Raw genomic sequence first — 27,296 nt, 5'->3', positions numbered from 1 at the left:
AGCCCTAAAAACAACATGCAAGGAGAGACAGAGCGGACAGAGCTGAAGTGATACACAGTTTATTTTGAACCAGTTGCAGCTACAGTTGTCCTCATCCGACAGGGGTGCGGAGCCTGCTGCGTTCATTTGTTTAGATGTCGTTAAAATACCACAATGACTTTTCCTACAAAAACCCATTACACAGAATAATAAGGTATACAGAAGAACAGTATGTTACAATAGTACAAATGATAAATTATATTATACAGTTATAATGCCAACAGGTTGAGCACGTATCCAATAAAAAAAAAAAAATTAAAAAAAAGGAAAGAAAAAGCAGCCTGCTCCCAGTACTATGAGAAAGGTAAATAGACACGAAAAGAAAAGAATAAAGGAGGCTGTTTATGCATACAAAGACAGACAGCCTGTAAGGTCAGTTAGTCCTCTTGATAAAAGCATAGTGAATACATAATGTAACACAGAGGAGCTCGCTACACACAGGCCACATTTTCACTGCACCATAGTCACGACTGTGAACAACGCTGCCAGGGATTCAAGAAAAAACGTTTTCCGGCTGCAGCGTTCTCAGACTGTTTGAGCACGACGGCTCGAAGCCTTTGTTCTCTTTTCGACGCTTCTATAAACTTTCCTGCAATTGCTGAGAGTGAAGTTTAAGGTCAGGCCCGCAGTGAAAGACAAGGCCGGTGAGAAGGTGACACATCTTGAGCTAGAATATCATAGTAGTGTTTCCATGAACAAGACTTAGTTAGCAAATTTTATCCTGCAAAACACATCAAGCGTTAAGTCTGTTTTTATCTCGTTCACTTTTTCCTTCTTTTATTTTTGCATATATTTAGTTGAGATTAAAAAAATGTAAAAATGCTTGCTGGTCTGCAGGGGTTGCATCCATTCATTCATTCAGGACCCCCAAACGTAAAAAGCAATCACCACCGCCACCCTCGTGAAAAGCATACGCACACGTACGGTCGGAGCTGCCCCTCCTTTTGTTTTTGCCTGAGAGAAATGAAGGTCTGCTTTAAGTGGATGTCTCCACGGTCCTGCAGAGTAGCTATCATACCAGAGCAGACCACGAGGGGGCGCCAATCCATATCAAAAGAAAAATTAACAAGGAAGGAAAAACAAGCTTTCCACAGTCACATTGGCAGTTATTGAGAAAGATCTGAAGAAACTATTCTGACTTACACAAAAAAGGGTCTGTACACCAGGTGCAATTCATCCATAGCTGAATGTCATCAACCCACCTTTCACAACCAAAATGACGAAAGACAAGACACTCTGCTCGCTGTCAGTAAATGTGCTGATGTTCAGCCAACAGTAACACTTTCTTACACAAAACTCTGAACAAAATGTAAAACAGCTCTGAAATATAAAACATTTTAACAATGGAGTCTCTGATCTCAAGAGCGTCAATAAACAGAAAGAGAAGGGGGGAAATGTCAGTAAGCGGTGACTCTACTGTTCAAAGTAATCAGAGTACGGCATCCTCCGAAATCACAGTCGCTATGACTTTGGTAACAGTTGTGCTTCTAAGAGAAGAGAATTACATAGCCTACCCATAGGGTGACACAAACTAGAGTAACAGGAAAAAAAATAAAATAAAGATGACACATGGCTTAGCTAGGTACACAGCTCCAAAACTCTGATAAGCTTGGCTATGGATTTACACCTAACACAAACAAAAACAAAATAAAGTAACCAACACAAGAAAACAACCGCACGTTTACGTAACATGACTCGCTGTTGTTTGCTGTGGGATTCCCTGTGCTATCAATAGACTGATCCTGGAACAACCCCCTTTGAAAATGTGTGTGTGAGTGAGTGCGTGCGTTCCCACTAGGTAATGTAATCCTGTAGATAGATTAACGCCAGCAAATCCAGTCAGAGGTAAACTCTTCCCACAATGCCAAGTGTCTGTCATATGCTTTAAAATATATATTTTTTTGTTAAAGCAACAATCACTGATATCTGCTGCAAACATGCGGGCACGCGCACACACACACACACACACACACACACACACACACACACACACACACACACACACACACACACACACTCACTCTTAAGGTCGTTGATGCCTAAGTTGCCCCTTGTTTGAGTTCCACTTCAGAAACTAATTCCAAATCAGTTTCCACTTATCAGACTGAGAAATGGGAAAACTTGTTCATGAAAGTACACTTGGAAACTAAATGCATTTCTCCTGCAAACGCGCACATATACACACAGACATACACACACACAAACACAACCCTCCTTCCACACGTATCCCTTTGAGCCTTGAAACAAACTTAAATAAAAAAATAAAAAATAAAAAAAAAACTGTCCCATGATGCCTCACTGCATCCTATTTATATAGCAAAAAAAACAAAAAATACTGATGCCACCACAGTTCATGTCTTTTTCACTACAAACATTTTGGGGGGGCTCAACATGTAGTAGTTAGTATCAGTACACTTGCATGTGAGCAAAAACACAGATATTTAAAAACAAACAAACAAAACATCTCCTCTGAGAAGCTTTCATTGTTATTCCTGTGAACCACTGAGGTCAAAGGTCATCTGGAGGGTCTGAAGAAAGTTCAGAGATTAGAGGAAGTGACCAGATGAGAGTTGTGACCATGAGCCGAGGCACTGTGTTTTTGTGTTTGTGTGTGTGTGTCGACTCGGCTGTTTTAAGCGGCTGGACGTCCTCCCTAAGCTAAGGTGTAGCGGTGAGCCCAACAGTCACAGAAAAAAAAAGAAAAAAAGAAAGAAACAAAAGAAGAAGAAAAAAGCAAACAATTGTGCAAAATTCCTGCTTTGTAACACACACACACACACTTGCACACAGAGTATAAACACATCTAACCATCTCTCATCTTTACTCCAGTGAGTGGAAGTTGACTCGCTGGAAAATACACAGTGTAAAAGTACTGAGATGTGCACTCTCTCACACACACACACCAGCTGGCAGGGCTTATAAAAGATTAGCTCTAGTGAAGAGATAAGATCCTGGCATTAGAACAGTCAGACTCTCCTGTCACTCCACTACAGAAGAGGAGAGGAGCGGTCCTAAAGGGAAGAAGTAAGGGAGAAATGATTGAGAAAAGGACAGGGAGGAGAGACTGGCCAAGTCCTGCCTCAGTGGAAAAACTGTAAACACTGACGCTACTCTTAAAAAGTCTGTGGACTGATGCAAACTCTTTGTGGTCATCAACATTATCATTAGATCAGCATGGAACACAGGACTAGGCAGCTTGTAGGAGAGAAAGAAAGAGAGAAGAAAGGAGTTAGGGAGTGTGGTAAGGTAGGAGAGGGTCCTGCTGGGACTCTGGCTTGGAGTTGGTTATAAATGGATAATTGAGATAAGACGTCTCCTTGTTCGTTTTGAAGCTTCTTGAGGGGCTAAAGTTGAAGAGTAAAAGGAAGGGTTACTCCATGATGTCCCTCTCCCTGTCATCCTCTCACAAAAGGAACGGGTTGGTGGTTCCGGTGTTTTGAGTCCCAGCCTGGGGGGGCATGCTCATCAGGGGCTGGGGCATGGACATGGAGGATGGAATCCCTGCGCTCATCCCCATGCCTCCCACAGCACCCACTCCAGGCATCGAGTGGCCCATGGGGGCCATACCTGTCAGAGGGACCATGGGGACGGGCTGAGGAGGCATGGAGGAAAGGCCTATGGGCTCTGCCATGCTGCCAAAGCCAGAGGGCATCGGGCTGACGCGCATCTGGTTGAGGGTGGGGGGAGCTGGCTGGCTCACTTGGAAGGGGTTGGCCGGGGTTGGAGCAGAGCCACCTAAATAAAGTGAGGGGATAACAAACAAAGGAAGAAAACACATTAGTACAACAGTACATTGTGTTTAGTTGGGCTATGTCAGTTGGACATTATATAAAGTACTCGCTAAAATACTTCAAAGCTAACACTTTCTTCACCCATCCCACTAAGATTGTTAGAAAATAAATAAATAATAATAATAAATATATAAAATATTAGATTTCACATTCTCTTTGCTCTCCCACCTGTTGAAGCCAAGAATGGGTTGACAACTGGCGCAGGCTGGGCCGGTTTGGTCACCAGAGAGTCTAAATTGACCAGGGCAGCATTGGGACCCAGGAAGGACTCAGGAGTCTTTCTAGTTGGGTTTGTGATGATGGAAGTAGATGCTGAGGTGGGAAGGGGATCAAATATGTCCAGGCTGCTACTGCTGGCCAGGCTGAGTTGGGAGGGGACAGAAGATGCAATGCCCATATCACCTGAAGAACAAAAGTAGAGGTAGTCGTATTTTACAGCTGAACGAGCTGCTTTCAGAATTGGGCAAAGCATTATGGATTTAATGCCTACTCCAGTCGGGCACGGCAAATAATTGAAGGCATCTACGATACCGAAGAGTAGTATTTGAACAAAAAGAATTGATTTACTGTGGTATTCTATTTTGTTTTGTTCTCTAAACTTGCTGTCCATTTGGATTTCTCAGAGTCGCCGACCTACTAGCGGACATGTTTATCAGCACATGAGCAAACCAGATTCAGACTGAGAGTAAAACGAAACTGAGTTGATGCCATAAAATGATCAGAAGACTCTATTATGAGAAGACATCAGAGGCAGACAGCCTGGCTGTTTGTTGTGGCAGCAGTCAGATAGCAGTGGAGACATTCACTGATGCACTCATAAACCCAGCTTACTAGCAACAGCACGCGCATGCACACACACAAACACACACAAACGGAAATGTCAAAGATGAAAACTGCTGCCACAAAATAAGAAATGAAGTGTAGCAGATCTTAGAAACAGCCATGGTAAGATGAGATAGGCCTACAATGCCCCATAAATCTTGTAGATTTCAGCTGGAGCTCAAATCCGCTCCGTAGAAGGTCGCTTCACTTTATTCTTTTCCTCACCACCTCTTGGACTGCATTAGTGCTGCGTTAGTGTTGAGCTAGAGCAAAAGTCATCATCCTCCCACACTCAGACTAGAGAATAACACCGTCCAAACTGTTCACTGGAACCTTATCAGACACAGACCTGAATGGAGCTGTGAATAGGATTAGTTTAAATTTAGATGTAAATTCCCAAATCGAGATTTAACAAGAATCAGGTCATATCTGAGAGGGTTTCCCTAAACTGAGTCTGATAATTTATTTAACAATGTACCTTCAAAAGCTGTCCCAGATTACACCACAGTGAAATGGAACCAGACTGGAGCAAAGAGCTGTTTCCCGGCCACAATTTGATACAATTACTGCCAAATCAGCTTAAAAACCTAATTTTAGTGGTTATAATGCTGCCTTTGCTCCAGTCTGGTGATACTGACATATAAACACAAGACATGTGTGTGTCTCTGCCATGCAGAAGCAACGCATCTGCACAGACAGACACTGACAAAAACAAAAAACAACAACAACAACACAGACTCCATGTCATTAGAGAGACAAAGACAGGGTGAGTACCAGTGGGGACAGAGGAGGAAGAGCGCAGGCTATCAAACTCTGAGAAGTCTTCTTTGGATGTACCATTGGATGCGCTCAACAGGTCAAAGCTACCTGAAAGGAGAAAATGCATACACAAATGCAAGAATACAAGACAATACACAAAGTAGACAAAAGTTCACATAAACACAGAGCAAATACATAAAAAGACAAATGGAATACAATATGAGTATGAATGACAATGAATACTTTGTGCTGTGTTGCTCTGTTGTGAGTTTGAGTCTTCAAGTCGACTGAATTTTCATTAAAACCTTGGAAAATTATACAGTACAAAAAAGTATAAACAAGAATCATCCAATTTCAGAGTGCTTTAATTCGGTAACAATCGAAACACATACAGGGATTCGTGAGTTTCACATGATTGCCAGTGGGTAACATAACGACAGCAGTGGATGCACCGACTTGTGTATCTGACGGACAAACAGCAAACCAATCACACGGACACATGCTGTGTGTCAGGAGGTAAACGCACTGCACAGTTGTAAACATTGTAAGCTCTCTATGTGAAACTTAAATTCAGCCATGTATTCTAAAAGTCACCGCAAGATTTTTAAAAAGCTCTTTGAAATCGGATGATTCTTTTTAAAACATTGTGTACTTGCAACTTTAATTTATTAATCACAATGTAAGAAGCAACATGACAGGTCACCTTGGTACTTAGTTGGCAGCAAAGCTGGCTATGTTTAGGGCTGGGGGGGGGGGGGGGGGGAGAGAAGGTTACCTGTGTTGGAGGGTTTGGGGCGGGCTGCTGCAGAACCCCATGGGTCAGAAGCAGGAATGGAGTTGGGCGCCCAGGGATCGCTGCTCTTGATGGGTGGGACAGTAGAAGTGCCCCATGGGTCCACTGAGGTTGCTGGCTTAGGGGCAGATCCTGGAGGGAAGGGGAGACATTCAATGTTCTGTGGGTGAGGGATTAAAGGTATATACAGGTAAAGAGAGGGGAGTGAATTGGTGAAAAGCAGGGTTAATTTAATGCGCTGAGCCCCCCTGGGCCTCACTTAATACATCAGTCCAGCCTCGAGTTGAGGAAGGAAAACCAACAAGCACCTTATCCTTGAAAAATTATTTATGTTACCGAATTACATCACAGAATCCAGAATGAACGGTCAACCAAACACACGACAGATAAGGGATAAAAACGCAGTAAGCTCCCTCATTTCTGGGCTGCCGCTCTTTCAACAGTCCTCAAATTTTATCATTAGGTACATTTCACAGAGTACAGAGAGCAAACAGTGCGAGGGATCATGTGATTTCATTTAGGACTCCAAAGAATCTGTGTTATAATTATCTAAAAATCTCACATATGTGATTTCGTCTGTGATTATGCTGCAACAGAAACTATCATGCCCTTCCTTAATCAAACATTTAAACAAATTTTCTGTAAACCCGAGACTAACAAATACTGAAATAAACTGAGTAATTACTGCATAGTTCATTTCAGTTCAATCTATCCACATAGACACTCCCTCTCACACGCCAACCTCATCATGACAGAGGACTATTACATATCTGACTCCCCGAGCCTGCTTTTCTCCCAGCATCATGATCCCTTCCTTCACAATGTCTTCCGCTAACTCTCACCCTCCCCAACCCTCAGTGCAGTAATGCTGCTGAGCCAGTGGAGCAGCATTCCTGTGTAACAAAGAGTCACAGTCCTGCAAGCGGCAGGTGGAGAGCAGAAATCTCTTTCACACACATGCAAACTTTTCAGTGATAGTATGTAGTAGAGCAGGGCGATATGGTCAAAAATATATATCACGATATATATTTGGAAAATTTGCGATAACGATATAATTTCTGCGAGACAAAATACAACTCCACAACTTTACTAGCGCAAAAAAAACCTGATCCATTCATTTTACTTAAACAAGCAGCTGTTTTTATGTGCATTAAAGCTATATAAACATTTAACAGTGCAAATGCAAATTCCTTGCTGAAAGTTTAACCAAAAGGTATTTCCAGTAGAAATGGGCTGACATATCCTGAGCATAACCATGTATAATATCCACTGAAGTTAAAAAGAGGTGCTTTGCAACATGAAACCACAGTGTGCCAAATAAAAAAGTCAAATACGTATTTCTCGGACCATAAGGTGCACGGGATTATAAGGCACATTAAGCGAAACAAAGCAGTCAGATAAATCAAACTTTATTCAACTCATTCTTCTTGCTTCTTCCACTTCTGTACCTTTGATTCATTAATGCTGTATTCTATCACAGCTGCTCTATTCCCTTGTTGTTGCAGTATATTATTGACTAACCTCGTATTGTGGATGGATTGTCTCAATTGTTCTCCTGACTGAAGTTTGGTCTGTTTACAGCATCCTGCCATGCGATTGCATTTGTCTCTAACCATGAGGAACCTTCACGTTAACTTTTATCGAGTGGAAAAGTGTTAGCGTTCATCCTCGAGCTTCACTGTTTATGTTGTGCTAACATAGCTGTGTCGCTAGCGATCACGTAGCACATCATTATAAACCAGCTAGCCCAACTTCAGTAACCCTACAAACGTCACTGCTGTTTAGTTTTCTGTCTTCATTTATGTTGGAAGTGATAGCAGAGCTGTACGTTTGAATTTTTTCAGAAATCTCTCAGTCAGAACATGCTATATCATGTTTAGGTAACTAGCGAAACTAGCGAGCTAACTTCCGCTAACTTCCTGCTAACTTCTAACTCCGAATTCTGTTTTCATGGATGCCTGGATGTTAAACTTCATAGTTACACCTGGTAAAGCAGCAATGATGATCATTTCATTAAAGGTGAAAGAATTTAGACAGTTTTAAACTCTCAGTGACGTTTGTTTGACTTCGGGACTTTAAAGGACGGAGTTTAGGACCCAGATTACTTCCAGATTTACAAGCACCTTAGTCGACAAATACAGCGGCCCCACTTGCATGTTCTACAAAAAAAAGTGCTTTGTTGTGTATCTGACGGACAAACACCAAACCAGTTAAGCTGCACCATTTTTACAAAACAATTCTGGCTCATTCTTTTCACTCAATCTACTTTCCCCATTCACATTCTCCGTTACCGTGCATTCTCCGTGCTTTTTCGGCACTGCGCATGCGCGTTTTACCCATATTCTACCGTGATGTCATTTTCTTATCGTTGCCTAGCTTTGTACCGGTATTACCTTGAACAGTATAATATGGCCCAGCCCTAGTATGTAGATCTCACATGATGTAACAACTTTCAAGAAAGCAAGAGTGTGTGTATGTATATACCATAAGGCTGCCATGGGTCAGCTGATGCAGCAGCAGCTCCGGCCCCAGCTCCCGTGCCCCAGGGGTCAGCACTGGCACCAGGCTCGGGGACATCCATTAGATCCATCAAAGTGGACTGTGGCTACAAAGAGAGACCCATGGGTTAGAAAATAACAAAACGACAGGAGACCAGATAAAAGGAAAATTAAGCATGGAGACAAAAGAGGAAATATACAAAGGGGGTGATTGAAGATATACACGGAATATATGAAATGGAAAAAAGTAGGAAAGACAATCCGTTGGCCATTATCCTGCACATGAATACTGTTCAAACATAGAGGGTAGTTATGTCATTACGCATTGAGAACAACATGAGTCATTGTCGTGCAACCGTACGTCTTCAACTCTTTATCTCTCCGTGGCCTCAAACTGCAGCCGGGCACTTATTCAGGCAGAATAATGACAAATAAACTCGGCAGTCTGCTGCCAGTTAGCGGCTTCATTACGGCTACTGAAGGGAGCAGACAGGGTGAGGCAGAAAAAGGAGATGGGGAGAGACAAGACTATTTCAGGAGCGTGTTTGCGATAATGGAATAACTGAGTCACCGCAACCACTACGCTTATGTGCTTTTTACCTCTTTTTTCTTCTTGGCAACTTTTGCAGAGCCTGGGCCTTCTTTCTTACTCTCCTCTAAGGCCATTTGTAGTCTCAGGTCATCTCCTCGGCGTATGCGCTCCTCCTGCACACACACAGAAACACCAACCCATGTGTAACTTATCTCATTCTTCTCAACATGACATTTTTCAAAGTGATGTTCAATTAAAGATGTGTTTTTGTACTACTAATCTTATTTTTACTGCAAAATAGGCTCATTTATTGTATGTTTACTGAAAACTAGCGCTGTGCAATACTGAAAATATTGACATCAAGCTAATGCAAAGTAAATACAGGGCCAATAATGCCAATTGTGGACTTAGAAGGGTAGCTTACATACAAAGCTCATGACTCTGAAGACATTTTAATGACCACTAAATCACTGTGATTTTTTTCCTATATAAATAATTAGTTAACACAACAAAACACTCCTTTCAGCTGTTTTTGAATATGGGCTTTTTGAAGACCTGGAATATAAGTGTGCCTTTCTCTAAGGTTGTTTTCACACCTGCTGCGTTTAGTCAGCTTTAATCAAACTCTGGTTCATTTTCCCCTTTGGCCCCCAATCTGAACCAACTACCAGAAGTATATCGCAATTCTGAGCTAAACAACTTGCCACTGCCACGTATGCTTTGTTCTTTAGGATGTGGCACGGTACTAGAGGTCTGCAAATGTCTTTATGGGCTAGAAACTTTACGTTAAATTAACGTAGTTTCTCCATATTCTCCAGAAGTCCAGAACACACCACCTTTATTTTTTATTTTTCTTCCTTCCGCTTATTGGCCGGACACATCAGGCCAAAAGGTGAATTGAACATTCTCATGTTGTTGGCAGTGATGCACAAACCATGGGGCAAAAGCTGATACGGAGAAAACAAACTATTGGTGTGAGAATGCCATGAAGCACTTTTAAACAACACAAGTCAACTCAATGTCCTATAGTTGACATGACCGTTAACACATAAGGTTTCAGACATTTTTGATAGTGGAAGTTTAAGGTATTTTTTCCCCTCCTTTTCATTGAAAAAACAAAAACAAAAACACAAACACAAACACAAACAAACAAACTTTAATGATAGAAACTGATACTGACACCAATGCTGCTATCCAGTTTCCTTTGGGATTATTAAAGTATTCTGACATATATTCGATATTCAAATCAATCTGCCCACCTCGACTTGAAACAGCCATGTCTGGCATGTTAGCATACGCATGTGCGACAAAGTGTGCATACCTGCTCTGCAGCCTCTCTGCTCATGGCCAAGGCAAGTTGCAGTTGCAGTTCTTCCTCTCCGCTGGTCTGAGGTCTGGCCTGTTCCAGTTCTGAACCGGCGTTAGGAGACGTAGCTAAGCAGCAAATTCAGAATGTATGTTAATGTTACTGCCACAGGGCAAGACGTCACAGTTCATTATGCACTAACTGGTACTGTCAGAGATTTACAGTTAACAAACAGTCAGGTGAGTAAACAACACTGAGACACTTGAGATTGATAACGTGCGGCACGGGTGAAACTCAGAGAGTCACCCCGTACTGCAGCATTCGTTTATTTTTATAGGTTACATCGTCAATATGCAAAAATATAATCACATTTCCTGTTATGCAGGTCCTGATGCTGTCCTGTGTGTAAGCTGTGTGTGTGTGTGTCACAAAGTATGTGTGTTGCAAGTCAATTTCTAAGAATAATATAATGCAAGTCAACTTCTGCGGATATGTATTTCTGTACTAGTCCTCTTGCGGTAAATGTCAGTGTCACAGGGTCAGCTTCCTGTTTCTACAGAAAACTGTGTCTGGTGAAATATGTGTAACATAACATTTGAAGCATAATCGAATAAAACAATAAAAACTCCCTAACAGGTACTTTAAGACAACTTCTGTCACAACAGATGCAATCACACAATATCCAGTAGTAATGCAAGACACATTTAGCATTTTATTAGCCTGCACAGAAAGCACAGTGTGTGTGTGTGTGTGTGTGTGTGTGTGTGTGTGTGTGATCATAGGTCTTCACTGCAAGCCCGTGGGAGACGATGATCCAATAAGCTGAACGGACCTAAGTCGGGCCATGTGGCAGCACAAAACACGCAGACATCGCACGTGGCAAACAAACAAACATACACGCCAGCTGGCTTGAACATAATAAGAAAGAGCGTAGAGAGACACTCACTATGGCGGCTTCAACTGAACTGAAAGTGTGACTGTGTCTCAGTGTGGAAACAAACTCATTTCCATGGGAAACAGAGGCCATCATCATATTTGTCTTTTCTTGCCATGTCATTCTTTTGACTTTATTTCTCCGTGAATGTTGTGGGTGTGCAAAGAATATATGTATAATGACCTGGATTTTCTACTTAACGTGTGCTTTTCTATGTGATGATAGTTCTTCACACACACACACACACACACACACGCACGCACGCACGCACACTTTTCTTTTAACCTGTTACTTGTTTTGTTTACTAAAAAAAGAAGGACTGATCAAATTTTCCCTTTGGGGTACTTTTGTTTTTCGTTCGTTCGCCTCTCTCCTTCACACAAACACGCCAGCCATTATTTTTTTTTCTACTGCCAATTTGGCTACAAATATGCACACTTATTTTTTCATGATCATAATCATGCTTCATTTCTTTTTAAATATACGTCGAACCCTGAGCAGCTGTAGAATCCCAAGGCCAAAAAACCCAAGTAACACAAATATGACGTGCGGAAAGACTAAATGTTAGTTTCACTCTTTGATGCGACTAACTTTGAAACTTCACTTTGACTAACATCCTCCTACCCTGAAAAGACATTTTTGAAAATACATATCACATCAGCAAGTTATCTGTAAACGTACACAGACAATTTGCCCGATCAAATGTTTCCATCATAAGAAGATGGTAGAAATGGTACAAAAAAGACATTTCCCTTAAAATGAAGAGGCCCAGTCTTCTTTGAAATGGTTAAAGAAACCTGATAGCCAGTAACACAAAAACAGCTCATATGTAGCCCGTGCTCTGCAGAAACAAAAGCCTCATTTATCTATTACATAGAAGATCATCATTAACAAAAGTGTCTAAAAAGCTTCACCACTGTCAACTCTGGATGCTTCAAGAAATAATCCGATGAATGGTCGCAAAAGTCAAATCGTTTCATTCAAGAGAGTACCAAAAGTCAAGCATGTGTTTTATTTGAGTGAAACTCTAAAACCATGCAATAAATGACCACAAGAGCAGATACTGTCACATAACAATAAACTGCACAACTACATTTCTTTCCACTGCTTACTGTACCTTTACCGTTTTAGGTTAGTCAAAAACCGAAAACAAGTTTTTGTTTAGCCAAAAAACAGTCAAAAGTCTTCAGTTAAAGTCTGCAGACTCAGAGAAATGTGCATATTCAAAATCCCATGCAAGTACAAAAAGTGTTGTAAACAACGGCAGCAACAACCACACCTGTGCAGGTTTTCTAGGTATTGGCTTCAGATAGGGCTGCCACGATTCGTCGACTAGTCACGATTACGGCAACTATCGAAATCGCCGACAACTAATTCAATAGTCGACGCGTCGTTTGAAGCTTTGTGAGATTCTGAAAGACGCAGGAATAAATAGTAGGATTTAAGAGTGTAATAACGGACTGAAACAGAAGATGGCAGCACTACATCTACAAGGATGCCAGCTGCTGTTAAACACAGAAGAAGAAGAAGCAGTCTCCAGTATCGTAGCTGTGTCCAAATTCAGGGGCTGCATTTGTAGGCCGATTACATTACAGCGACGCGACGAAGGCTGTCCAAACTCGAAGACTTCTCCAAATGCAGCCGACAAATGCGTCCTTAATTTCCCCAGATTTGAAGGATGGGTCGGGTGTGTCCTTCGTGACCCAACCTATCCCAGAATTCATAGCGTGGCTCAGCCAATTCCAGTTTCCAACGATGGCGGCAGCTACTTAGTTTTAATATTACTCTTTTTGGGTCACAAAATAAAGTTTTCGGATATTTTCAGGCGAGAATGTAGCTGTGTAAACATCAAATATCTGGTTGATTTATCAAGACATCACATATTTACAAAAGTGCTCCGACATTTTCGGAGATAAGCTGGCCCAGAGGTCAAGGTTCAACTCCCGGCACATCGTTTTCAAACCCCCCGCGGTCTTTCGCTACTCAGGTTTAACATGATATATAAGTCACTTAGATAACTTAAAAATGTTATTATTTGGCTTTTTCAGCGTTTTATTTGTTCCTGAGTAAATCGGTTTGGCTGAGATTAAAGTTATAGTTTTCACACAGCCGAATAAACGTCAAGCAGACAACTGATTAAACAGAAGTGTGAGATGGTCGAGAGTTTACTCCAGTGTCCTGTTATATTTTAGATAGCAAGGAGCAGACGGCTGAGTTTATTAAACTCCACCGAGACAATCTCAATTTCATTAAAAGTTTAATAAACTGTGATCTTGTCTTTATTTTTAGTTAGCACATACCTTAAACACTTCAAGCTGTAAGCTGATAGTTATATAAAAGCAGATGCATGCTAGTGGAATAAGCTGTATGTTTTACGTCCAATGGATGCATGATCTGATTAGTCGACTAATCGCAAAAACAATCGGTGACTAGTCGACTATCAAAATAATCGTTTGTGGCAGCGCTAGCTCCATATTTCTGATGTTCTTCCTTTCCTTGCTCCTCATCAAACCCGTGTCTCTGCTGCTCCGACTCCAGACTATGCATTTCCTGAGAAAGTACCTGAGGTAAAAGGTGTTTGTTTAGCTGGAACAGTGAGCTATGGCTTCAACCTCATCTATGCCTGCCTTGAACAGCTGTACTAAAGCTAAAACAGACACAGTGGAACCATACAAACACAATTATGTCTGACAAATCAGAGGGGGGGAAAAAAAAAAAGCTTTGGCTCTTGAAGAACACGTGCTGACTCCCTAGTAAATTTACCATTATGTCATAAACACACACATGCTATGCAGTGATCTAGCAGAAGAAAAATACTTTTTTCTTGTTAGATTTAAAAAGACCACTGAGCCTGAAGACATACTGAGCTGCCACAAAACAGAAAGGCAAATAAACAAAAACTGAAAGCCAACTAAAACACACCAGTTCCTTACCCACCACTGTGGGAATGAACCATATATGGATAATCGAGTCTTCTGGCATATGTTACAGACAAATCTCTGCCTGGTTTCAGAAAACATTTCAACATCCTTAGTTTTCAATCTTTAAAGAGCTGATAAGACGCTAGTTAAATAATTTCTTATCTTGGCATCTCCACTTTGGTTCATGCTGTCTTTAATGATATTCCAATTCCACAAAAGCTAAGGCATCCAACTACATTAAGGCTGCATGAGCACCATGCAATAGTTGGGTTGCGGTCACGTGGTTCTGATGACGTGCGGAGGCAGCGCGATTTTTGAGTGGAGGGCGGAAGTAAACATGGAGGACACTGTGGAGAGTCAGGAGAGCAGCTATTGTGCAACTTTAGACCCCGTTTCTCGGGAGAGATATAAACAGATAGTTAAAAAATATATCGGACGTGATCCGTATTCTTTGAAAATGTCCGAATACACCACAGAAGTAAAGGATTTGCCTACTATCGAGGCTGTGGATATCACCAACTACTTGGTCCTCCAGACTTCTTACTACACTAGGCAGCAAATGAAAGCTTTCAAGAGTCTGGAGGCGTACAATTTTTTTGTCAGCGGGTGGGTCCACAACCTTGGAACAAAACGTCTCCGTGATGGATACAGTTTGGTGTTTGCAAGGGTGAGTGTTTGTTCTTATATTGCTTTATCTTAAACACGCTAACAGTTAGCGGTAGCGGCTTTAACGTCAACAAACATGCCACATCCTTAGGACTTCGTTAGAGTGACAGTTGTTTGTTTCAAGGTAAACCATTCTCAGAGGTCTAACGAGACACCTCTGAAGACTTGGGCAATTGCAAAGGAGGATGGAGAAGTGATTGCAGCTCATTGCAATTGTATGGCAGGGTTAGTAGCCTAATTAAGTAGGCTCAAATCCGGGCTCTCAGCCGTCTGTTGCATATCCAAAATCGCCTCTGCACATCGATGCTGTTCTGCCTTAAGCTTCATTCTTTTCTCTCGTTTGAGAACTGATTCCGATCTGGGTTTTCGTTCGTAGCCGAGATTGACCGTCGGAGCCCAGTCCTCCGACTCTTCGTCATCCAAAGCACTTGGGCAGCCTATAGTCCCAATCAAGTCAATATTAGACTACTAACTTAAAAGCACTAAGTAAACGAGAATTTAACGACAACCTAATGCTAATAAGTTCGTTTGCAAACATAACATTACCTCTGACGAAGTGGTCGCTGCAGACACGGGCATTGGCAGACTCTGCTCCTCCCGACTGTAAACGTAAATTTAAAATCCATTTTTTCCTACGTTTTTCGGTTAGAATTTTCCATTTTTCTCCTCTTCGTTGGGCTATTTTTGGTACCCTAAAATACCGTTAATAAGTTTCTCGGGTCGACCTACTGGAGCATCCGTAAACACAACAGGACATAGGCATTTTGCGTACTGTCTGTCTGTGATTTTGCGCTTATCTTTTTCACTTCCAACCGCCAGTCAAATTTCGCGCTTTACGTCGACGTCACGTCTACGTCAAATGAAACCTAGCTATTCCAGCTATGAAGAGAAGGAGGCTGGGTTTTTGTGCTGAAATGGGCTGATGACCACTTGTGTCATCTTGCGTGGATTTATGTGGTGCTAATTGCACACGAGAGTTTTTTCTATGTGTGAGAACCATGAGCAGCCACCATTCTTGCAGACACAGTCTCTTGTCTTTGTACATCAGGGTTTTTTTTGTTGTTAAATGTACTTAACATTTGGAGGTGTTTTTGTATGCATCCACATTGCACATGTGGATGATGCTGTGTGTTAGTCAAATGCATACTGGTTGCAATGTGTACTGGCATCCAGCATGTTTTTAAACACACTGTTGAACTCGTATGCTAGAACTACACTCTTCTCTGTAGCTGGCTGATGGACCAGCAACAACACAGAGTAGCCCACAAACCAGTTGTGCCACTTATTTCTGATATCAACCCCATCTGACAACAGATGCTCTATGCAGCTGCCTACGCGCTACCTTCACTTAACCATAATTTGACCCATTAGACTGCTTCTGTGACCTAGATAAGTGGCAGAAGAGACAAGGTTTCAAACCTTGTCTCTTCTGTATGTGGCACATGAGTATGTGACACTATAAAACTATTTCTATAAAACCTGCCAAATATTTTTTTTTGTTTTAATTACTGGACAGTAATTACTAGATGTTTTAGATTAGATATTTTCCGATTATTTTTATGTATTTTACTTGTTAAAATGCTGAAATAAAAAGGCACCATTATCCAAATGTATAAGAATCAACCACAGAAGATAAAAGATAAAATGTAGAGATTTTTAGGCCCAGGGTGAGGTTAATTTTGGTAACTGGGGGCCGGCTTTACACCTACAGTCTCACACGGCCATTTATTCACACCCTGTCTGGATAACAATACTCAGAAAGTTTGTCTGGAATCCCAAAAATCTCCCCTAGCAACTCCCACAGCCTAACGCCTATTGGCCAGATCCTCCATCAGTTTCTGCACTGATGACTCAGCTGCTGTAGCTTCCGCCTCTGAGCCTCGCACTCAAACACAATGTACACACAGGAATGTGGGCCATAAATGAGAGCTTGGTGTACACTCCATAAGGATGCTAGACAAGTCTGGGCAGCCTGAAACCAAATGCATGGCAACAAACCCACATCCATAGGCGTACACGCACACACACAGACACAAAGTCATCCTGCTGTGTACAAAGAACTGGGTGGGAGGTTAGAGTGTGAAAGGAAAAGAGTTCCGTTTAGAAACTCCAGCAAAATCACCTAAAGATGTCACTGAGTATGAACAACCCTGTACTGTATTTACTCTACATCATGGAATGAAAGGGATATTATTTCATGCTTTGACAAGAGGTCTGAAATATTATAAAACTGACCCTTAGTGGTTTCCGTGCACTCTGCTACATTGTCACTGTCATGCGTCTCTAGAGAAACGAGTGCATCACTATAAAGGGAAGCAGATTCCTTTGCCATGTGGATAAAAGATGATTGGGGGGTCTTCTTCTTCTTCCTCTTCTGTGTGTGTGTGTGTGTGTGTGTGTGTGTGTGTGTGTGTGTGTGTGGGAAAGAGAGAATTAAGGAATGCAGGAGCGCTAGCCAGAGATAGGACAGGGGGAGGGGCAGATTTCAGGATGTAGGCCAAAGTTACACCAACTGTGATACAGTAACCATAATCGAGTGCACTGCATGATTTTTTTTTTTTTTTTGCTTAAACATATGGCGTGACACCTTTCTATGTGTTAAGCCGACTGGTAATTATAATCCAGTACTCACAACCATGGTAGGAAGCAGGTGATCCCTCTGATCTGCCATACTCTTCACTGTAGGAAGTGGAGAGGTTGGGTTGAGATGAGCCTCGGCCAAATCCCATATGACTGCTCCCTGTGGACACCTGGGCCATACGCTCTTTGGTCTTCAAAGCCTGAGACCTAGCAGGACAAAAGGGATAATATATGATTAATATCTGTGATCAATCATCTTGACTTAAGCTAAGAAACTCTAGTTTTAGGTCTAACAGAACGAATAAGAATGAGATACTAGGGTGACACGACGATGGAGCCATGAAACCAAACAAAGCGAGAACATCTAATAGCAGAATTACCCCAAGAATCAGGGTTTCAAGTGGTTTCAATCCTAAAGTGCCAAAATGATTATTTTAGATTAAACATGCTGTCAAACAAATCCCCACAGACCAATTAAGATAATACTGGAAACACTACAGTTGCAACCAAAACATTTTCTCTGTTCTGTGTACAGTTCGAGACTGTGTGTGTGTGTGTGTGTGTGTGTGTGTGTGTGTGTGTGTGTGTGTGTGTGTGTGTGTGTGTGTGTGTGTGTGTGTGTGTGTTAAAAAGGCAGGTGTCAAAACTGCAAGTCTTGGAGTGATCACACATTTCTAAATACGCCACCGAGTTGAAGTGGAGGAAGGGGGGAAAAATAAATAAAATAAAAATCACTGAAAGAACAAAGTCATGCCAGACTGTTAAGACAGGAAATGTATTAAATCTGTAGCCAGCAACATTCTTTGCACACATTACAAGTGATAAAGATAAGAAGTGTTACAGAGTTATTTCCAAGGATTAACTGTTTTAGTAAGAAGGCATGGATCTCTTAAACTACACATAAGAATCTCTCGCGTAATACAGATGTTTTGATCTAGTCACGTAGACTAAGACAGCCTTTTGAACTTTGTTGCTTCCTCTGTATTAAAGGTCGTGGTTGGTTTGACCTCTCTAAGATTTGATGCCTGTGCTGCAAGCAGAAGAGCAGAAGTGCAGAAAGGACAGCAATGCACTCTGCTGCAAGAAAATAATAATAATAAAAAAAGAAAAAGGTCTCACCTCTCTCCTTTGAGGCGGTCTTCGTCTTTGAGTAGGACCACTAGCTGCTTGCTCTTCTCCCTGACGTTGATGCCCTGGTCCTTGCCATCTCTGTCGATGTACTGGAAGTCCTTCAGAGTCTGGATGGCGAAGATGTTTTCTTTGCACTGCAGCGCTACTCTCTCTGAGCCCGTCTTGATCAGGTAGTCAAGCAAGGTGAGCGCCTTGTAGACGTGGCGCCAGTTCTTGCCGTGGTCGTTGAGTCGTTTCCAGATCATGTTCATGATCTCGCTGAAGGCCACCACGTTGTAAGTGAGGTCGGCGATGTCCGACATGAGTGAAGACGACGGCCCCCAGGGGTCGTTGGACGTGGCCTCTCTGACTTTCTTCTCCGCTTCGGAGTAGTTGTTAACCATGTTCTTCATCTGCCGGCGGATGGTGCTTGGCATGGTGGCGGTTAAGATGGGACAGACAAGAAATCAAACGTACACTCTCACACAAGGAGAGCAGCTGGGACACCAACAATATTTGGGTTACACACACCCAGAAGTTACAAACGTGCCCTTCAGGTGAAGCTTGTGTTGTTTGCCCGCGTTTCTGTGTCCTTTGTCACGGCGGTGTTTTGTTAATGTTTTCCTGTAACAAAGCGGTTTGTGGATGTACGCGGTTGTTTATGAGGCTCCTCCAGGCCAGTGCAGTGTTCCCGAGTCCTCCAACACAGCGTCTGTTAAAACCATTTCCACACCCACAGTGCCGGCTGAACACATGACCATGCCATCACCTAGACCAAGACGACAAATAACAGGTTAGTTTACAGAACAATATGAAAAACAAATATAGGCAAGGGCCAGAAACCCAAAAAAAAAAAAACAAAAAAAAAAAAAACAAAAAAAAAAAACAAGCACACTCTACAATACTTGCAATCACTCAGAGTATCTTAAACATAACATCAGCTTAATATGCATCTTCTTTAATAAGTTTCACACCCCTAAAGTAATGTCACATACCAGCAATAACAACTCAAAACCTCAATAGCCCAAGAAAAACCTACGCGTTGCTATATTTCAGATTTCTGAACAGCTGAAGTCACACGCTAATCTGAATGTCTTTCATGAAGTTCCACAGCTAAACAGTAAGCTCACATCGATGTGTAATCACAAGAGCAGCTGTAAGCGCTTTTTGAAACTAGACAAACATGTTTCATACTTTCACACTTAGATAAGCAATTTCCATGCATGCCCCCTCTATATTATACAAAGTCACGGTGCTGTGAACAAGAATTGTTTCCACTTTTATAATTTCACTTAAGTTTACAGTAACTTTGACACGATGGCAAATTACTAGGACGGATGGTGAAGATTTTTGTTAAACTAAACAAATCTGTGTGGTCACACCATTCCCCAGCACTTCCAAGACTGCTTCAGGTGCATATTCTTTGTGTGAACTTGGAGGACAATGTGAAGACAATTACAATGAAACAACATGCCATATAAAGAGGTCTGCAATAATCTAACATTTTAATCTTGAGCACCAGGTTATGGAGTACAAATAAGTCCTTAAAATATTGTTCAGGGATTTTTAAAAAAAACCTGATATGGTGTAAATATAACACAGAGAGCAACGTGTATGTATAATATTGCTCTAAGATCATAGAAGTTATCAATGTAATTCACCAGCAGTAACTTGACCACAATCTTTGCAAAGATTTAAATTAACAGTATTGGCAATCACTGAAATGGTTAATCCATCAGTGTGCACAAGCTCTTTAATAAAATTTTTATTTTTAATGCTAAAATATAAAATTATTGTTTTTGATTTTACTGTTTTTCAAAAGCAGAAAAAAAATATTGAAGCATATTATTATTTTTTGATTAGGATGCCAAATTACAGCTGAGCAGAAAAAGCAGTAATTTCTGAGTTCTCAGAAAAGTCCAGGGTGTCGGCTTAAATTCTGGGTATAAAAACTTAATTTCAGTAACATTTCGTTTGTGACATTTTTTAAAACATTTTTTTAAACAACAGGTGGTCTAATAAGCACTGTATATATAAAATAAGAGCTTTGCTTTTTTAATTCCCCAATATATTCAACCACAATTCTCTAACAAGTCTGAGAATGAGACGCCTTTATCTTCACAGCATTAACAGTAAGAATGAGTTTCCACCCTCCGGTGGGTGGCAGGGGAGATAATCCATTTCCAGTCAGATGAATACCACAGAAGTGACTGATGACGCCTCAGTACTTGTTTCTAAAAGATCAGCAAAGCAGCCACTAATCACTTCCTGCCAGACACAGAGACAAGTATGGATAGTGGGCGGAGACTCACAGCGGCGTAACGTACACACCCAAGTGCCATGTGAAAAACTCTTGACCGTGAAAACTCGCTTAAGTATGCAACACCTAAGGCTTACATAACACGTTTAAATCTGCTGCTGGTGCTGGAAAAGAACAGCAAGCCCCCATTAACAGAGTTGTGCTTGGACTGCAAATGCAGTTATTACTGTTATCAGTAATAAACTGCAGTTTGGGATGTCGGTGCCCATTGTTTTGCCTGCCTCGATGCCTTCCAGGCAAACCTATGATGACTTATCCTTTTCATTGATCAGAGCTCAATGCCAGGCGTGCACAGACAAGCCCAACAAAGTTCTTTCATACACATAAGTACAAGTCTGTGTGGACTTTATTAAGCACAAGAACGCGTTTTTTTCAATGTATGTAGAAGTTAAATACAGACAACTTGTGCATGCATTTGTTTCAGGGAGCTTCCTGTCTAGCAATGTCATGGAAAGACAGCTGGAGGGGACGGGGGGTGAAGAAACAAGGATAAGAAAACAACTTGGCACATCCCATAAATTCACTTAACGCCAATGAAACGTGATTCCTGTAGAGCATGACACACACACACACACACACACACACACACACACACACTCTCTCTCTCTCTCTCTCTCTGAACGTTCCCTCGTCACCCTCCTCCTCACCCTGCATCCGCATGAATACTGCTCAGACCTAATGACACATCTGCTGCTATAATCACCTATTCACCCGTAGCAGACAGGAGGAAGAGAGGAGAGTCTGTCTTGTCCATCCCACCCTCCTGCAACCCCCATTCACATCCCGGAACAAACCCCCCACCCCTGACACACAAGAGCCAGTAGATATCCCCAGCCTGCCTTCACTCAGTCCTTCTGTGCTTAGTTCACGCCAATCCCAAAAGAAGACTGCACACAAGACTTGTGTTTGTGTGCGTGTCTAAAGAAATATGTGTTCATGCTGACAGTGCAGGTTATAAGTATGTCAAAAATCAGTAAGCATGTCATCATCCCGTCAAACCGCCAGCACACAATGCGGGGTAGCAGTTTAAGCGTGAAATAATTGAGTCCAGGGTGTGCTTTTTAACGGCACCAGATGAACTCGAACACATCTGTCGCCACCCATTCAGTCTCTTCCTTCTTTTCTTTCTGGCCTGTCTGTATCTGACTCACACACATTAAAGATGAGCTGTTAGTCCACCCTGTTCTCTATTTCAACACAAAGCCATTTATAATATATTTAAATATGTGGTGTTTTAATATCGCCTGGTTTTTCATGCAACAATTGTCTAATCCTTGGCGATTTTCGCTTTTGGAAGACAAAGTAATAAATGAAGTAAATAAGTAAAAAATACCCAGCGATCATTCCTTAGAATGCGACAGAAGGCAAAGGCGAAAGAGTGCTTGTGCCCTGCAGCCAAACAACAGACCAAATATGCATTTATTATGGCCATAGAGTTGGACTAATTTTGAAGGAGGAAGAGGAACAGAAATAACCCATTAAATACAGGCTGAGAAAAACACTAACCGCACTACCATCATAGTCAAATGGGACAAAGTGCCATTTACTGTTACATGCAAAGGTCAAAAGCAGAAAAAACAAAAAACAAATGAGGCCTTACTGTGGAAAACACTTTTTTACAAATCCAAATAAGATACCAGTGAACTGATGGACTAATATACACAGAACAGTTGTGATAAATTTCCCCCCAAAAATAAATAAATAAATATGTGTATCGCCTGACAGGAATAACGATTGGTCTCAACAGCATGAACTAGCAGCAGTGATGTAGTAGCGCATTATGAGATATTCCCTTTTTGAATTGCAAATCATGTCACAGATACCTACAACTTTCTATGAATTCCATCAACAGTATTTAATAATAATACTGTAATGCCGCTTACTTATAAAACCTTCCGGCTTTGACCAACTGTAAACAAATCACCTGCACGCAATGAGTGTTCATCTTAAATAAAATGAAATTATTTGTCATGTATTTAACAATCTGTATCGCCAAACTACGAATATCTAAAGATACAGACGGGGAAAGAAACGTGTGACTGAGACATTAATGTCTGTGCACCAGAGGTCCATCATTACAAAAGCTTTAATCTTGGCTTGGCAGGAAGTGCTCAGAAGTTGTTGCTGTGCCGGCAGTGCAGGAATGTGCAATATGTCGTTTCAGTATCAACACCATCAGCATGAAGTAAGACACATTAGGCTGAACAGAACTACAACTTTCTTTCTCTTTGAGACCAAAGAAGAAAAAAAAAAAGACCACACCTTTCTGACTTTTCTGTGAATAAACTGAAAGTTTGAGATTTACCCACAACTAACGAGTCCTGTATATATTAGTTTGTCACTTGTTAGTGCACACAGCACACGCAAAGGACCAAAGAGTTACATCAATTCATTCATTTAGAACAGGCAGTCAGGGAAACTCCATAAGACAGGAGTTCTTTTACACTCCAGTTTGTGGTGCAGGTCTCCCAAAACCAGGTGACACTAGTAGCAGAAACATCCTAGCATGCCTTGCTTTATGAATGGGTCCATCTTCTCCCCGGTGCACCAGTGTGCCCGCTCTCAACGGAAAGATTGCAACCCAGAGTGGGTGCGTCTCTTAAGCTCCTTCCTCCCCCATTTAGGCAGACGATGAGTAATGGCCAAACACTACCCTTCAATTCCCACTGGGGTACCCATATCACAGCCACTCATGCCACATGTCACAGCAACTTAAGGCAATTCCACTAGATGCACCACAGCACATTTCAGGAGCAGTTCTTTGGTCCACTAATGTAGCGAGACGATGGAAGTTAAACAATGGGTGGTGGACGAGGCAGGCAGGAAGTCAGTCATGGGTACGGCAAAGAGAGCAATTGGGCAATTTTTAAAATCATCCTACACTGTGTGCACACAAATTACTCCCGGTGCAGGATGAAGCAGAGGAGAACAGAACAAAATCATGGAGGAGATACAACATTATAGACCCAAGCCCAATCTGTTCCTGAGGTTAGAGTTCAGCTATAGCTTTCAACAAGCTTCTGTGCACTGCTATTATCGCTAGAGAGAAATCTACCCCGGACAAGGAAATAACCAAATAAGGGAACAATAATGATGTCCCCTTCATTACGGTTAGTTCACATCAAACGCAATGAGAAGTTCTGCCTCATGTTGCTTGCATGAGGAAACCCATAAATGTTAACTCCTGACCGGCAATAGGATATAGATGTGTATAGCTGACAGTTGGAATCAAGTTACAGAAATATAATTTCCTAACTTACCATTAAGTCCTACATTTTCACTCACTTTTCTCCACGCGTTCTACCCCCCATTTCTCTACATAAAGGTGACATAGAAGCAAAGAGGCCCTGTAGCCCTCAAACAGCATCAATACACCCGTCCTTCATTTCTGATTCTCACTTTCACCTGAAGAAGAATCCAACCTACAGGGCAATCCCGCTTGATGCAAACTTAACTTTTCAGCTTCATTCACATCACCCAGGGGCTTCACATCACCAGATTTCACAGAATCTGAATGTCATTGTGCATCAAGAGAGAACCCACTAAGGCATCTTCTCAAACCACATGTATAGGATTTAACTGTAAGAGGGTAAAAAATTAACCCTTGTTTTACAAAATCACCCCAATCATTAGATCAAAGAATGATTCATGTTTTTCAGCCAAACATGTTCATATTGCCTGGCGAAGATGAATGGGTTTTTCATGTCCTAGAAAATATCTGAATGAATATATCCCAAAGAAACACGTAGAACACTTGACTTAAGTGAGTCACCTTAGATCATAACAAGTCCAACTTATCTTGTGTGTGTTTTGGCAAAAGCTAGGTAAACTGTGATTAGCATTAAGGGCTCAGAATCAGCGCATTGAGAACAGGTCCACCTTGTCACACAGAATGAGTAAAGCTGATCTCGAGATAGTAGGCTTGCACAACCGGGCGCCTGTGTGTGAATGTGACAAGACTATGTTTGTCTGTTCAGAATGACATTGTGCATAATAGGCTGTGTAATGGCATCCAGCCAGTTCCTTAACCATCCCTTTACATATGGTACAACCAAGAGCAACATTCATAAGTAATTAATCTTCATCTTCTCCTAGACACAAGGATTAAGCTCCCAAAAGCCAAACTCGCGTCAAATAAGCACTAACACTTGTTCAAACAGTACTAAAGTGGGTTTAAGTGAGCTATTACAACCGTGCACTCTGAGACAGTGAGACAGGAGGAGAGGCCACCATCTGATCGACGCATCACCCCACCTTTTGTCCTATGTTGCTAGCCGAGAGAAACAAAGCCAGCCAAGACAGGGACGGGAGGAGGACCGTGATGATGCATCTGTCACCCCCGTAACTGACTGACCACCCTGACAATAAAGGAAGCGCTGCCCCTCTTCTCAGGCCACATCAATACGGGTTCAGTGCGACTATGAAAAGAGAGGTTTTACTCAAACATCTTTGACTATGTTGAAAATAGAAAAGAAAACCTTGCCAGTATTAATGATCTAAAAACCAAACACTTTAGTCGCTGCTTGTCGGAAACCAGGCGAGTAAACGGACAGCGCCCACGTCGTAACGAGTCTCCCTAAAAATATCAATAAGTACGTTAAGTTTTGGACTGCTGAGTCACTGTAGTATGCTCTCGTCTAGCCCTCGTCTCTATAACAGCATGTGTGTTTCGGTAGAGAAAATAAAAATAATTTAAGTGGCTCTTTTTTTCTTTTTTTAAAATCACGGCGCCTCCTTGAACTGACGTGACTGATAGTTAGCACATAAGCTAAAGTAGCTTTAGCTAACATTCGTTTGGTGCTAGTAAACTACCTTAATGTTATTTATAATCCGTTCAGTCAAAAAATCCAGGTGATAGAGGTGAAATAAGTATGTGTATAAAATAGTGCGAGCTTACTCTAACATAGAATAGCAACCACACTTGCTACTAAGGGGTTTGCCGCTAACTACAGCTAGTTGAGTGCAAACTTGCGGCAAGTTCTAGTGCTTAGCATTGATTGAGTTAGCGGTGACTACACATTTCAGCTCACTGGAAAAGTACATAACCCGGAAAAGTTTGCTGTAGCTTAAAAATACACTGCAGCAATCACTTTTTCCACTTACAGATATTTGCACCCGAGATACCAACCACCGCCTAGCGTCAATTTACAAGACGATTTCAAATCCTGGCTTTCAGAAAAGTTGAATCAAAGCTAGCAGAGCTTGTGTTAGAACAGCCAGTTCACACACCATCCCCTCCAGCACCCTACTAACAACACAACTGTTGATCACTCACCATCTAGATGTAACACAATTTACTATTTACCGGTTTTATGACCACTTCTATACTGTAACGCACAATCGTTCGCGTTAGCTTCATAAAGTACTTTCTATGTTAGGACAATCAACTAGCATGTAAAGCTAGTTAGCGATCCTTCAAGCTAGCATCCAAGACGGGAGCTCAGTGGAGACATCACCATAGCAAACTGGATTACAGGACACCCCAGAAAAACAAAACAACGCGACTGTGTTGAAAACCGAAGGTAACTTACCAGAATTTTTGAGAGGGATACTTTAGGTACTCGTGTCACTCCAAGTGGAAGTCAAACCAATAAAAAACGTAGCTAATTCCAAAAAGAGAAGGGGGAAACCGAGACAGGAGTACTTATTTGGGCGTTCAAGGAGCTTGTTGCGCCTCCGCCTAGCTATATGCTGCTAGTGCTAAGCCAGCTAAAGCCAGGACTACACGTATCTCCTCCTCCTACAGAACATGGCGGGCAGAGCAGGAGGTGGGGTGTAGGGGTTGGGGGTTGGCCGGGAAGGGTGTGACCAAGTGGGCTTGACTTGGCAGGGATAGAGACAGACCCTTCATCCCTCGTGAAAACCCTCGAGGGGGAAAAGGCGCGCCCCTGAGCAAGTGACTGTAAAGTGATAATTAGAATTTCCAAGTTTTCACATGAACGATTTACAACATCGTGGACATGCGTGACTATAAGAATGGTTATATTAAAGTGCTGGACTACTTTTTTTTCTTCTTTTTTTTGTGGAATAGCTTTTTTGTTTTAGTAACCGAACAGTCCTCTCTGGTAAATCTAGTTTTGAGGAGCCATTTTCCAATTTCGTCAAAGAAAGTTAGCAGCCAAAAGGAAATAAACGGAGTATGCACAAGTACGTGCATGTCATGATTTGTCACTGCCAGGGATTGTCCGCTGCAGGTGTGTCATTACAAAGCGCAAACTTTGTAGG

General features: G+C 41.8%; 2 protein-coding genes across 3 annotated transcripts in view; one reads left to right on the top strand and one right to left on the bottom strand.

Annotated features, from left to right (window-relative positions):
* The window catches only part of LOC309704410 (uncharacterized protein), a 342,365-nt gene that overhangs the window by 245,175 nt on the left and 69,894 nt on the right, over positions 1 to 27,296 (top strand). The window lies entirely within an intron of this gene.
* On the bottom strand, positions 44 to 26,865 carry epn2 (epsin 2). Of its 2 annotated transcripts, XM_082529211.1 has the most exons (10): positions 26,603 to 26,865; positions 18,761 to 19,520; positions 17,694 to 17,848; positions 10,556 to 10,668; positions 9,303 to 9,407; positions 8,689 to 8,809; positions 6,187 to 6,336; positions 5,427 to 5,519; positions 3,999 to 4,232; positions 44 to 3,774 (listed from the first exon to the last, which is right to left on the bottom strand). In XM_082529211.1, exons 2-10 carry the CDS (start codon positions 19,186 to 19,188, stop codon positions 3,443 to 3,445), a joined length of 1,731 nt encoding a protein of 576 aa, XP_082385337.1. In that variant the 5' UTR covers positions 19,189 to 19,520; positions 26,603 to 26,865; the 3' UTR covers positions 44 to 3,442. The 2 variants fall into 2 exon arrangements, with proteins under 2 accessions (XP_082385337.1, XP_082385338.1); XM_082529212.1 differs by lacking the exon at positions 5,427 to 5,519 and having other exon boundaries at positions 26,603 to 26,861.

This window comes from Aulonocara stuartgranti (assembly GCF_965226115.1).
Source record: "Aulonocara stuartgranti genome assembly, chromosome: 4".
Taxonomy (NCBI): domain Eukaryota; kingdom Metazoa; phylum Chordata; class Actinopteri; order Cichliformes; family Cichlidae; genus Aulonocara; species Aulonocara stuartgranti.
The sequence above is the reverse complement of the archived record's forward strand: the minus strand, read 5'-3'. Positions and strand labels throughout refer to the sequence as shown.